The sequence below is a fragment of the Miscanthus floridulus genome, chromosome 15 (genome assembly GCF_019320115.1).
Source record: "Miscanthus floridulus cultivar M001 chromosome 15, ASM1932011v1, whole genome shotgun sequence".
Taxonomy (NCBI): Eukaryota; Viridiplantae; Streptophyta; class Magnoliopsida; order Poales; family Poaceae; genus Miscanthus; species Miscanthus floridulus.
Window position 1 is genome coordinate 20,927,689 of NC_089594.1, and position 13,026 is coordinate 20,940,714.

The 13,026-nt window shown below is 47.4% G+C and overlaps 1 protein-coding gene across 1 annotated transcript; it reads left to right on the forward strand.

Annotated features, from left to right (window-relative positions):
- Positions 1–10,121: 10,121 nt before the first annotated feature.
- On the forward strand, positions 10,122–10,847 carry LOC136507171 (putative F-box protein At1g47765). The gene has a single exon (XM_066501973.1). It carries the CDS (start codon positions 10,122–10,124, stop codon positions 10,845–10,847), a length of 726 nt encoding a protein of 241 aa, XP_066358070.1.
- Positions 10,848–13,026: the final 2,179 nt, after the last annotated feature.

Genomic DNA, 13,026 nt, shown 5'->3' on the forward strand with positions numbered 1-13,026 from the left:
TTTTAATATTAATTAGAAAAAATCTCAATCGAGATAAAAAACATTAAGTCTTATATCTTACCTAACACTAGTAGAGAACAGACCTTTCATCCGAGGCTAAAATGAGCTCTAGTCCCGGCATTTTTTGCGCCCGGGACTAGAGAGACCTTTAGTAGTCCCAGTTGGTAATACCAACCGGGACTAAATGTGGACCTTTACTCCCGGTTGGAGCCACCAACCGGGACTAAAAGTCCTCCAACCTTTAGTCCCGGTTGGTAACAACAACCGAGACTAAAGGGTGACCTTTTAGTCTGGGTTGATATTACGAACCGGGACTAAAGGTCTCCCACTCGGGACTAAAGGTCCCTCACGGGTCAATTTAAAAGTAGGAGCGGGGAGGACTATGTCACATGTGGTGTGCAGTTGAGTTGGTAAGAAATATATGCGTGATGAGAGAGGTCTTGTGTTCGAATCCCACATAGCACAAGCGAGGTCTCAAGGAATTCGTTTATTTTTTTAACTGAGGAGGGGGCTTTACTCCCTCCCGGATTCTTACTCCCGGTTGGGAAACCGGGATTAAAAGGGGATTCCAACCGGGAGTAGAAGCCTTCTCTCCATTAGTGTAATTAACAATGTATGTCCACCATAGGACGTGATGTTTTTGTCTCAATAGTTCTGCTCCGATTCCGCGGTCTAATGAATACAATGCTCTCACACAAAAAATATAATAGATGTATCACTACAATCTCTAACGAATGATAGCGGTCTTTCATCATAATCTGCACCGACAAGGCCACATGAGGTCATGATATCGAAGGTCCCCTAGCACTTGTGCTCGTGGTTGGGTTGGGCTATGAAGGTCCTCTGAGGCGACGGTACGGCTCCCCGAGCGAAAGGTATTAGGAAAGAAAAGGGTCGAGAGCCTACACTAGGCGACACTAGTAGAGAAATGATATTTCATCGCTTCGATTTTGGGCTTTAGTCTCGGTATTTTTTGCGTCCGGAAGTAGAAGGAGAATTAGTCTTAGTTGGAGCTACCAACAAGGACTAAAGGCCCCTGTCCTAGCAGGCTTTCGCAGCAGGCTACCTTTAGTCCCGGTTGGTAATACCAACCGGGAATTACCAACCGGGATTAAATGTCGACTTTTAGTCCTGATTGGTGTTACCAACCTGGACTAAAGGTCCTTCAACCTTTAGTCCCGGTTAGTAACACCAACCGGGACTGAAGAGTGATCTTTTAGTCCCGATTGGTATCACCAACCTGGATTAAAGGTCTTCAACCCGGGACTAAAGGTACCCCATGGCTCAATTCAAAAGGAGAGTGTCCAGGACTCTGTCACATGTGGTCTACAGCTGAGTTGGTAAGGAATTTATGTGCGAAGAGAGAGGTCCTAGGTTTGAATCTCACACACCGCAAGAGATGTCTCCCTAGGATTTCGTTTATTTTTTGTGCTGAAGATGGACCTTTAGTCCCGGTTATGTGACCCGAGACTAATGGCTGGGACCTTTAGTCCCGGATTCGTAGTCCTAGTTAGAAAACCGAGACTAAAGGCAGTTCCCAACTGGGACTACAAGTCATTTCCCTACTAGTGCAACACAGAGGCAGGGTGTCGTGTCTGAGGGTGGTTCCCTAACAAACATTAACTTATATTGTATATAAATATACATTTGAAATTTTATTAAAAAATGAATATTGTTTTCCATTAAGATATGAGATATGTTGTTTCTCCCGTTGCAACACATGGGCAAATTTGCTAGTTTGTCTCTAATAATAAAGAGGCAAAATTTCAGTCCTTTTTTTGGTCCGGACATTTTTTTGTCTGGTCTTCGTTTAAATTATATGTATTTTCAGATTGAATACTAATCCTACACGTTGTAGTGCACACATCTATGGCAAAATTTCTTTTGTTTTTTTTCATCTGGCCCGTTTAATCTAGCCCAACGGCCAGCCCACTCTTGTTTCATGAATGATTTTGCGTGACACCTGCCTATGATTAACCGTGACGGGCACAAGTAGCGGCCGTCACGGTTAATGCCCCGATTTACCGTGACGGGCAGTCTTTTATTTATCGAGGTGGGCAAAAATGCCCGTCACGGTTAATCGATTTACCGTGACGAGCATCTTAAGGTGCCCGTCACGGTTAATAACCTATTAACCATGACGGGCATTTTAGAAGGCCCATCACCGTAAATATATTAACCGTGATGGGCTTCTTATAAGGCCCGCCACGGTTAAGCCAAGGCCCAACGAGCTCAGGCATGGCCCAATAACCACTCCGCATATATATTGGCCACTTAGGGTTTCACTCCTCGGTTAAGCCAAGGCCCAACGAGCTCAGGCATGGCCCAATAACCACTCCGCATATATATTGGCCACTTAGGGTTTCACTCCTCTCCATTCTCTCCCCCAGCCCCACTCTCTCTCTCTCTCTCCATCTGATCCTTTCTCCCAGCGGCGCCGTTCTCCCAGAGAGGGGCTCCCTTCTTCCCTCTCCGCGAGTGGCGGCAGCCCATGGCGGCGCAGGGCGCGCGTGGCGGCGCAGCGCACGCGACTGAGCAGCTCGGGCGGGGCGGCGCAGCAGGTGCGTAGCGGCGCAGCGCACGCGGTGGCTTGCGGCGTCGCAGGGCGCGCGCGGCGGGGCCGAGCAGCCCGGCGGCGCGAGGAGAAGGCCGGCGCGGGATCTACGGCGGCGCCCCTTCCTTCCTCCCCCGTCGGCGCCGCCCCTTCCTTCCTCCCCGGATCCATGGTTTGCATATCCCCTCCACCGGCGCGGGACCCACGGCAGCCGGATCTGCTCTACCAACGACTGTGCCCGCCGGATCCGCCCCCGTGGCCGCCGGATCTGGTCCACCGGCGACCGTGGCGGTGGATCGGTGGCGGCGGCACCGGCGGCGCGACTAGGCCCAGCAGGCCCAGATTAAGGACCAGCTGGGCTCGGTTAGGGTTTCTTTTTTTTTAATGCATTAACTGTGACGGGCATTGGGGCCGTCGCAGTTAAGTCACGATTAACCGTGACATAGTGACCGCGACGGCCCTTTTGCCCGTCACGGTTAATATTTTCTGTCCGTCACGGTTAAGATTCATGTAGTTGTGTTTCCGCTCGCTTTAGCCCAAGTGACGCACGCCTTCTTCTTCCCCGTCGGTTAATATTTTCTGTCCGTCACGGTTAAGATTCATGTAGTAGTGTTTCCGCTCGCTTCAGCCCAAGTGACGTACGCCTTCTTCTCCCCCGTCCCGGTTCCCCCTCGTTCCTTCTTCTCGTTGTCCGGCGCGACGCGACTAGGGATGTCCGGCGGCGCGTCTGCTCGCTGAGAGATGGACGGCGGAGCGGGCGCAGGCCAGCGACGCGTCTCCTCGCCGGGAGGTCGCCCAGGGCAGCCACAGCCTGCTGGCCGGCCGCCCATACCAGCCGTTGCAGGCCCCCCATGCCGGTCTCCGTGGCCACCCAGGCCGACCGGCGCGGCCAAATTCGCCCGCCCGCCCTGCCATCCCCGCTGCCCGGCTGTGCCAGTTCTAACGAGTTGCCGACGCCGCTGTGGTGGTCGACGGAGTCGGAGTCAGGATCAAATTGGAGTTGGATTCGAATCGAATCAAACATCACATCTATGGTATGTTACGAACTCCACGTTCTACACGAATTCCGTGTCCACCGCGAGTGCAAAGGCATGCTGGACACCATCGTCGTGGGCTGCCACAGAGGGCGGCCGACAAGAAGTCAGAAGGATTACTCGTGTGCGGCGTTGGGAGAGTAGCGCTGGGTGTTGCCATTGTTGATGGGTCTCTGCTTGTGAACAATGGGTAGAAGAAACACATGCTTGCGTACAGGATTTTGAATAGCACTGATTTTTCTAATTGCGTACAGGAGATTTGATTTTGTGGTTCAGAATGCACATATCCCCCATACTCATCACTCTTATGCAGTTTGGTTTTAGCAGTTCCTATTCTCATGTTTACTGATGTGCCAAATTAATTTTGTTATGTGCAGTGGTTCTGCATTTTGCAGTTTTTTATTCCATTGCAAATGTTGAGATCCACGATCACTTATCAGTGTTTTATGCTCTTGTATGCAGTTGACTGCCTTGCAAGCATAAACAAGATTATTTCATTTGATTAGTTTAATTTCTTTTGCCTATATTTGGCACCTTGCCTGGGCTTCAAGCATAGGAAGGCTAGAGGTGCTGTTCAACTATGCCTGCCATCGTGCAAGCGGTTATTTCGTGCATAGGTGGGTGGAATTCTAATGCCAGTGTTCAGTACATAACTGAAAACGTGTTACAGGTTCTGACCGATTCCAGTTATCTGATGGTCTCACTCTCACCATATTTTCCGTGTCCCAGCAGAATTGTTGAGTGGCTGCAGCAAGCCAGTAACATGGTTACAAGCTTCACTAGTTAATATTTTTCCACGTTATTTCAGAGTGTACATATCATCTAGGTGCACTCTGCTAAGTACTCAAGGCTCCAAGTTAATCTCCTTTAGCACAAAATACATCTATATGCTCCTGAGTGATGTGTAAATTCTTAGATTTTCACAATAAAATGTGGTTATATTTCAGAATCTATCTAGAACACATGCTATTCGCAGTTGATGCAAATGATTTACTTAATAATTTGTATCTGCAGGCACAGTTTGGGATAGATACATGATGGTGACCACTTGTCAGCCATTGGTGGAAGCTGCCAGTGGGAGAAGAAGACATGGCGATGGTTGCCCTAGCTTATTTGTGCTATTGGCGATTTCCAAAAGAGTTTCCAGTAAGAAAAGAAAAATAATTAATACGCCTGTGCTGTGGTCTCAACCTACTAAATTTTGTGTTCTTTTGTTGCAACATGGATTTAGCCAAAATAATGGTCTGTGGATGTGGCCATGGTCACATGGGTAGGATACTAGATATTACTAGAGTGCTTTTGTTGCTAGCATGCTGCTTTGAAGTTAGCATGTACCGTTGAATTAATTTTTGAAGAGTTCTGCAAGTGCCAAAGGAGTTCTTGGGCTTATTAGAGGATATGTGAATCAATCAAGTGTTTCAGTTAAGTGGTAGGAGGTAAAGGGTGTGGAGGGATTGCAGCGGCAGAGGATGGTGAACCTGTCTGATTGGGTATAGTTGCCATCCTAGGATGTCGTCAAGTTCATGCCCAGCAACACCAAGACTAAGCACTTGTTAAGTCTTTGTGACTTCACATTCTGGCAACAGTGACAAGATGTAAAAAAAAAACAAGAATGATGATTGATGGACTTATCATCACTATCAAACAAGAAAAATGCTTGTATTTGCAGCTCCCTTTATCACGACAATATCTTCTTTTATACTACAACATTGGAAGACTTAATTTAAATTTTTGTCTAGCTATGGAGAATCTTGTATATAATTTCTACATTGAAAAATAAGATAAAATCATTGTCATGTGAAATTATTTGCAGTTCAGTCTCATTAGAATTTTAGTCTGGATTATTTGGTTTTGTACATTTGAACCCATAATAGATAGCGTGACATCTCTGAATTCCACTAGGTTGCAACATTCACACTCAACTAGGTTTATGCCCAGCCGTTGCAGTAGCTCCAAAATAGATGTTCCATACATAAATTGTTTAGGGAGACAAATATACAAAATGTCATGTTGTCAGAGCCATTTGTTGTTTTAGTCGAATACAATCTAAGACAATTGTTGTTTAAGTGAAATATAATATTAACCATTATCTCTCAGCTACAATTTAAGTCTATTCAGAGTTTATTTCAGGTAAGATTCATATGGAAATTATAGTTTGAACAACCATTCTCTGTTTCAGTATAACTTTTGTCAGAGTTTGTGAGGAAAATATATTATTTTACATATCCATTGGACTCACGGGAGGAAATATCATAACATCAGCCCTACATGTCAACATCAAAATTAATGTGTAGTTTAGTTTTGAGAGGAGTGAGGACCAAGAGGCATGCTCAAGGTACACGGGGGTAGGAGATTAGGAGGTATGCAGATCAATCAGTAGATGGCAGCGAGGAAATGGGGAGATAGGTAGAGCTTAGACAAAGATGCAAACACATTATGTTTTGAACAAAGAAATTGTCACGGGGTTAAGAATCATGGTGTTGACATAAATTCAACTTACATACAGTTGAACAAATTAAAATGTCAGCATGACATTTTCTATGTTTTGTTTCAATGATAAACTTGTTATTATGAAATAATCCTGTTGCAACGCACGGGCACTTTTGCTAGTAATAATGATAAAGAGGCAAAATTTCAGCCTTTTTTGGTCTAGCCTCCTTTTTAATTGTACGTGGTTTCAGATTGAATACTAATCCTACATATCTTAGTGCACACATAGACACAAAAGATAATAACAGCGGTTCTGACTCAAATTTTTCTGACTTTTTTTTTTCGTCCAGCCCATTCTTTTGTCTGACCTATTTTACTGCCCCTCACTTTCGGCCCACACACGGCCTACTCCACTTGCTCGCCGGTAGCCCAGGAGCCATGGACGGAGCTCGTGCAAGTCCCGGCGGCTGGCGCTCGCCGTCCACGGCCCCGCCCCCTCCCGGCCGATGCGGTGGCACCGCCTATCCGCCTTGGCCTCGCGGCGACCGGTGGCCGAGCTCGCGCGAGTCCCGGCGGCTAGCGCTCGATGTCCACGGCCCCGCCTCCTCCCCGCTGCGGTGATGCTGCCCATCCACTTTGGGCTCTGGGAGCCCGGCCTCCCACGTCTCCCCGCATATCACCTGCCCCAGCGTCTTCTCCGCGCACACAACCGCTGCTCTACTCTCCCCGCCCACAGCACCGGCGCAGATCCTGAGCGGTCACGGTGAGCAGCTTGGTGATGCACACACTCATGAAAGCAGCGCGGTGCGGCATCGGCATCGGCAGGTACACTCAGCCACTACAAGAGGCGGGCAGGCTGCTCAGGAAGCTCTTGAGAGTGTGTGGGCAATGTGCCAATGTCCGACCGGCGGTGACAGTGGAGGCACCGAGGCGTGCCATAGCTGGCACCGGTATGGCTGTATCCTGTATGTCCCCATCTCTCCTACACCGAACCAATCAATTGAATTTGCCTCCAACACATAGATGTCTTTCCTAATGTAACCCAAGATCAATGCGATTGCGTATCAGTCTGTGTTTCCCTTCTTTCTCCTTTATCTAGAATCCAATATGCCCAATCGTCCTTCATGGCTTCAATATGAGGTTGTTTTCTTCGCCCAGCTTCCAATGCTCGCGTGATTCTAGGGACGACGATGATGATTCTAGCGACCCTGGAGGCTTGGGGCCGGCGGGGTCAATGAGTTTCTGGCTGTCCGAGCAGGCATAAAGGATGCAGCCGCTGGTGCGGGATGCAGGGGCCTTACTGCTGCAGGGGTTCGCAGAGCTGAGGGCCATGGACTTTGACCGCGCCATGGACGCCTTTAAGTACGAGGAACTAACGTACTTCGATGGCTCCGTGCCATAGACAAACGTGGTGGGCTGCGTGTTCACCGCGACATATCTGCGTCGCCGTGCAATAAGAAGATCATTTCCACCATGAGATGGCTCAAAGTCTTTAGCCTGTCCCATTGCATAAAAGCAGTGGAGTAACTGAAAGTGTTTACTATTAAGGTTCATTTATTTTTAGGCTGCGCTAGTGCCCGGACGTCCGGCGCGAGCGTGCATCCAGGGCCTTTCGATTAACATAATGAACGAACCAATCCAAAGGAGGGTTCCCCACCTAGGCCGGTCGGCCCCGGCACTCGCGTCCGGACGCTGGCTCCTACAGTCATCTCCCACCCCGAGCCTCTGCATCCTGCGCCTACCCATGCGGAGCCTAGACCCCACTCACGCCACCCCCGAGCCCTAACTAGACCCGGGAGTCCCTGCTCGCACTCATCTTCGCGACCAACATCTAGAAAAAAAAAGAAGGGGAGTGGAGGCAAATGGCCAGCCAGTGCTAGGAGGAAGAAGAAACACAGAAGCCAAGGTGAACAACTGAAAAAGCGAAGAAAGAGATGAAACTCTCCGATTTGCTTTTGAAACATCCAAAAATAACGGTTGCAACATACTTCTAATCGTAGTTAAAACACCTAAAACAAGCTTTTGAAACACTTGAAAAATACTCAGAAACATGCTTGGAAAAACATTGCAACATACTCCTGATCGTAGTTGACACACCTGAAAACAGGCTTTTGAAACACTTGAAAAATACCCTAAAAACATGCTTAGAAAAACATTGCGACATCGAGAAATGTGCACTGCAACAACAAAAAACATATACTGCATCATCGCAAAAATATGTACGGCAACATCAAAAAATTATGCGATGCAAACATCAAAAGCAAACATCTCATGCTGTAGTGCTGCAACATCGCAAAAGTGAACCATGAAACATGAAAAAAGGAATAGTAAAAAATCATCTGTTGCAACAACCCAGAAACCATATTGCAACATTCAAAAATCATTTGTTACATCATAAAAAAACCATTGCAACACAGAGAAAAAACAGCTGCTCTAGCCTTGGCCTATCACCTCCGAGCTTGCCGAAGGGAGGGGAGAAGGATCCCAAAGCTCGTCAGATCTAGAGGAGGAGGAAGAGAGAGAAGGATGGCTCAGATCCACGGGAGCAGGATGAGAGATATGAGGGCTAAGATCTAGAGGGCTAGCCTACCTCGTCGGAGCCGTCGTCGTCGTCCTCATCTCCGGTGGGGGAGAGAGGAAAGGGAGTGCGGGAGGCGGGACAACAGCGAGTTGTGGGCCGCGCGGCGTCTCTCCCAGCAAAGGCGCTAGGAGGCCTGGAGAGTGGCGCAGCGTAGCAGCAGTGAGGGAAAGTGGCGCAGCGGAGTGGCAGCGGGAAGAGCGGCGTGCGGGGGAGTGGAGTCGGTCACGGATGGCGGAGAAGCATCGACCATCGAGTGGGTCACGGGATAGGGATAAGGTGCCGCACCAGCAGTGGTGTGAGCCACGCGGTGTGTCTGGGCAGGACGGACGCCCGCTGATGACGATTACCGTTTATTTTTTAGTTACCGACTAATGTCTGATGACGTTTTGTGCAGATGTTCAATTTATGCTTTGAAAGAATTGGGTAGAGGGTGTTCAGTTTATTGACGAATTTGATTATTGAAGCAATTGAATTCTAAATTGGAAAGTCCAAGAGAAATTGAAATGCACGACGCGAAAACGTTGGATAATTGTTGAGCCATTAGTTCCCATACAGGTTATAGAAGTTTGCATCCAAATATTCTAAAATGAATTGGAACACAAGACACTAACTTACCTCAAGTTACTCATATAATTGTACAAGTTATACTTCCTGTTACAACGCCCGAGCATATTTGCTACAACTTGCTAAATTACCATGGTTTCTGTTACTTCATTAGTACATCGCCTGTTGCTACTTATAGTCCGTGGCACACCACGATTTTCGTCCGAACACATATTCCAATATCTCTTCTTCTTTTTCCGTTCCATGACCCCTCGCAAATTTTAGTCCAACTATTCACAAAAAAAGAAAAAAAATAGTCCAACCACAGTTGTGATTTTTCTTTTTTTTAATTGTTTTGTTTTTCATATGGTATGTTCACATAATTTTTTTTTAGAATTACACAGTACAACGCAGACGCTCACAACACGCACGCACACTCACCCCTATGAACACACGTACGCAAGCCTTATCCTTATGAGCACCTCCGAAGGACTGAGCCGGTAGATCTGGAGATTTCCGACACAACACGCACGCACACTCACCCCTATGAACACACGTACGCAAGCTTTACCCTTATGAGCACCTCCGAAGGACAGCCAGTAGATCTGGAGATTTCCGAAGTCACCACTGGCGCCTCGTTGTCGACAGGAACATCGCTTACCACTTAACGCATAACGCCGGTAAATCCTGAGAAAATCCCAGGAAAAGGTGCGAGCACCAGGATTTGAACCCTAGTGGGTAGCGTCCCACTGGACAGTCCTACCATTGTACCACAGTTGTGATTTTTCTTTTTTTTAATTGTTTTGTTTTTCATATGGTATGTCCACATAAATGTGGAAACAAAATAGGAAGATGATGCACTTCGGGTCCGGCCCATATATTCCACACGACAATAGCGGCAGAAACTGGGACTCCGCAAAACCTAGTTGACACAGGCGGCGGCTGCTGGGCGAACCGCCCATCTCCGAGCGCAAGAACAATGGCAGCGAAACTACGCAAACGCGATGGCAACGGCCGCGATAGCGATCGCTGCCGCGTCCGCTCACTACCGGAGGACATCGTCTTGGAGGTGCTAGTCAGGCTACCGGCGAAGGCTCTGTGCCGGTTCCGGTGCGTCTCCAAGGCATGGCGTACCCTCATCTCCGACCCGACCTTTGTCGCCGTGCAGAGATCCCGCGCCCGTCCGCACCTCGTTGGCGTGTTCTTCCAAGAATGCTGGCCGCCGGAGGTGCGGGTGATGGACATGGACGGCAACGTCGACAGGGTGTTCCAGGTGGACATGGACGACGGCAACGCCTTCGGCATGCTTCAGCAAGCGGCCACACAACTCAATAATGTCATGGTTCATGCCAGTGCCGTTCCCATGATCATCAATCCGGATGCCGGGCGTGCATGCACCGTCCACATTGGTCGTGCCGCTCCATCCGGGGCCAAGTTGACCTTCGGCCACGTCGCGTTGTCTGGCGCTTTCAAGGTCATGTACGTCGAAGAATCTCTGCCGTCCCAGATCTGCAAGGTCACTACGATTGTCGATGGTGGTGTAGAGCTACTGAGATGGAGGCAAAGGTCGGCGCCGCCTTTCGTGACCAGCTGGTGGCCTGAAAGAAGGATCACAGTCAATGGCGTCGTCTGCTGCTTGCCACCTCCCTTGAGCGAGTATATATGGTGCAGCTTCTTCGGGCATGCACCGCATAGCGGCCTTTGACCTCGACAGCGAAGAGTGGAAGACGATTAATGGACCAGCGATGGGGATCCAAGAGGAGACACTATACACTAAACTAATTGAGCTTAAAGGATCATTGGGTTTGGTTCAATCCCTATGACAGAAAAACTATGATGACCACCACTACGCCATCGTCATATGGCTCTTGATTGATTTTCACAAGAGTAGTGTATGGGTCAAGGAGTACACCATACAAATGCCTAGAACCTGGGGATTGACTAAGCTATTGGGATCCTTAGATGATGGCACAATATTATTGCTGGTCAGAGAAAGAAAGCAAAACAAAGCTATGACGATTCTCGATATGTCCTTGTATTCTATAACCCTAGCTTAAAAACGTTTACGAAGTTCGTGGATATAGCAAAGGGATTTGATGATATATTGGTCTTGTACTCTGGGAGCCTCCTTTCTTGATAAATAGCTGAGGAAAACCACCTGGAATAAATGAAATTAAAGTAAATGTAAGCTCTATAGTAATACTAATTGATGCAGAGATTATGTGCTTGTGCAATGAAATAGTCATTCGGTGTGGACCAAGTCCCATGATATATTGAACTAAGCATTGATAAAGGAAATTTTATTGCAAAATCTCCATTGCATTGGCAGGTTGCTTTTGTGAAAACCTAACTCTGTTTATACAACGTACGTGCGCCACTGCCTGTTGGTGGGATTTTTTTTTTTTTTTTTGGAAGCGGGCCTGCTGGGATTTGGTGCGCAGCAGTAGGAGAAATGAGAAGCTGAAGGCCCCACCAACGGAGATTAGGTTGCACTAGTTTTCTTTCTTATTTCTTATATATAAGCTTGAATCAAGCCAACAGTTTTCTCGTCGAGCAGACAAAAAGTTCCAAATATCCACACATTGTATTTCTCCTATAATAAAACAATGATTAGCTAAACCTAATTTAAATAACGAGAACGAAGGCACGGTGGTCGACGCGGTTGGTATTGGGAAGGAAGAGATAATTTGGGTGGGGAGAGAGACAGAGAAGAGAAATAAAGAGAGAAAAATAGAGAAAATAAAATTATATTGAACTAAGAATTGATAAAGGAAATTTTATTGCAAAATCTCCATTGCAGTGGTAGGTTGTTTTTGTGAAAACATAACTATGTTTATACAAGGTGCGCCACTGCATGCTGCTGGGATGTTTTTTTTTTTCTTTTTGAAGCGGACTTCCTGGGATTTGGTGCGCATCAGTGGGAGAAATGAAAAAGTGAAGGACACACCAACGGAGAGTGGGATACAGTAGTTTTCTTTCTTTTTTTTTCTTTAATATAGCTAGAATCATGCCTGAGCATTACAGTTTTCTCGTCGAGCAGACAAAAAGGTATGTGTGCTAAATTACAAATATCTGCACATTGTATCTCTCCTGTAACAAAACAATGATTAGCTAAAGACGATCTAAATGACGAGAAGGAAGGCACGGTAGTCGACGCGGTTGGAACTGGGAAGGAAGAGATAATTTGGGTGGAGAGAGAGAGAGAGGAGAAGAGAAATAAAGAGAGGGAAAAATAGAGAAAAGAAAAAAGAAAAAGAGAAAGGGTACTATGGGTATTTGACGCGTTTTTTGCACAAATGGGGGAGCTTTAATAAAGATCAAGCAGCATGGTTACAAATCCATGCTAGCAGAGAAAGACTCGGCACGAGAGGTGATCGAAGCAGTGTTGGCCATGAAGGGGGGCACCAAACTTAAAGGTTGCCTCACTCTCTGATACTGCTAGATGGAGAGGAACCGAATCTGCGATGGTGACCAAGGCAGAGATCCAAGCAGCCTGGCGCATGCTATTCAAGTCTATATGACAGCATGGTGCAGTAGGTGCTGTCAAACGCAGCTTAACGATTTGCGGCGAGACCAAGGGAGATCGTGGGAACAACCAGCTACAGATCATGTCAAGGTTAATTTTGATGCAGCTTTTGATCCTCATACGAGCTCAGGCGGGTGGGGCTGCATTCTCCGCGACTCAGACGGTGACGTGGTGTTTGCTCATCGTGGAAGGCTGGAGGCACTGCTGGAACCATTACAGGGCAAAATAATAGCTAGCCTGTATTCAAGGGGTGCAAAGCTGCTATTGATGAAGGCGTGGGTCAGGTACGGTGATCATTGAGACAGATGCCATGCATGCCTGTGGTCCAAAGCTGTTTACTCGAATGTCTATGAGTTTA

Bases quoted from the DNA above. Each gene is read 5' to 3' on its own strand.
- LOC136507171 (XM_066501973.1), top strand. From the start codon at position 10,122: ATGGCAGCGAAACTACGCAAACGCGATGGCAACGGCCGCGATAGCGAT.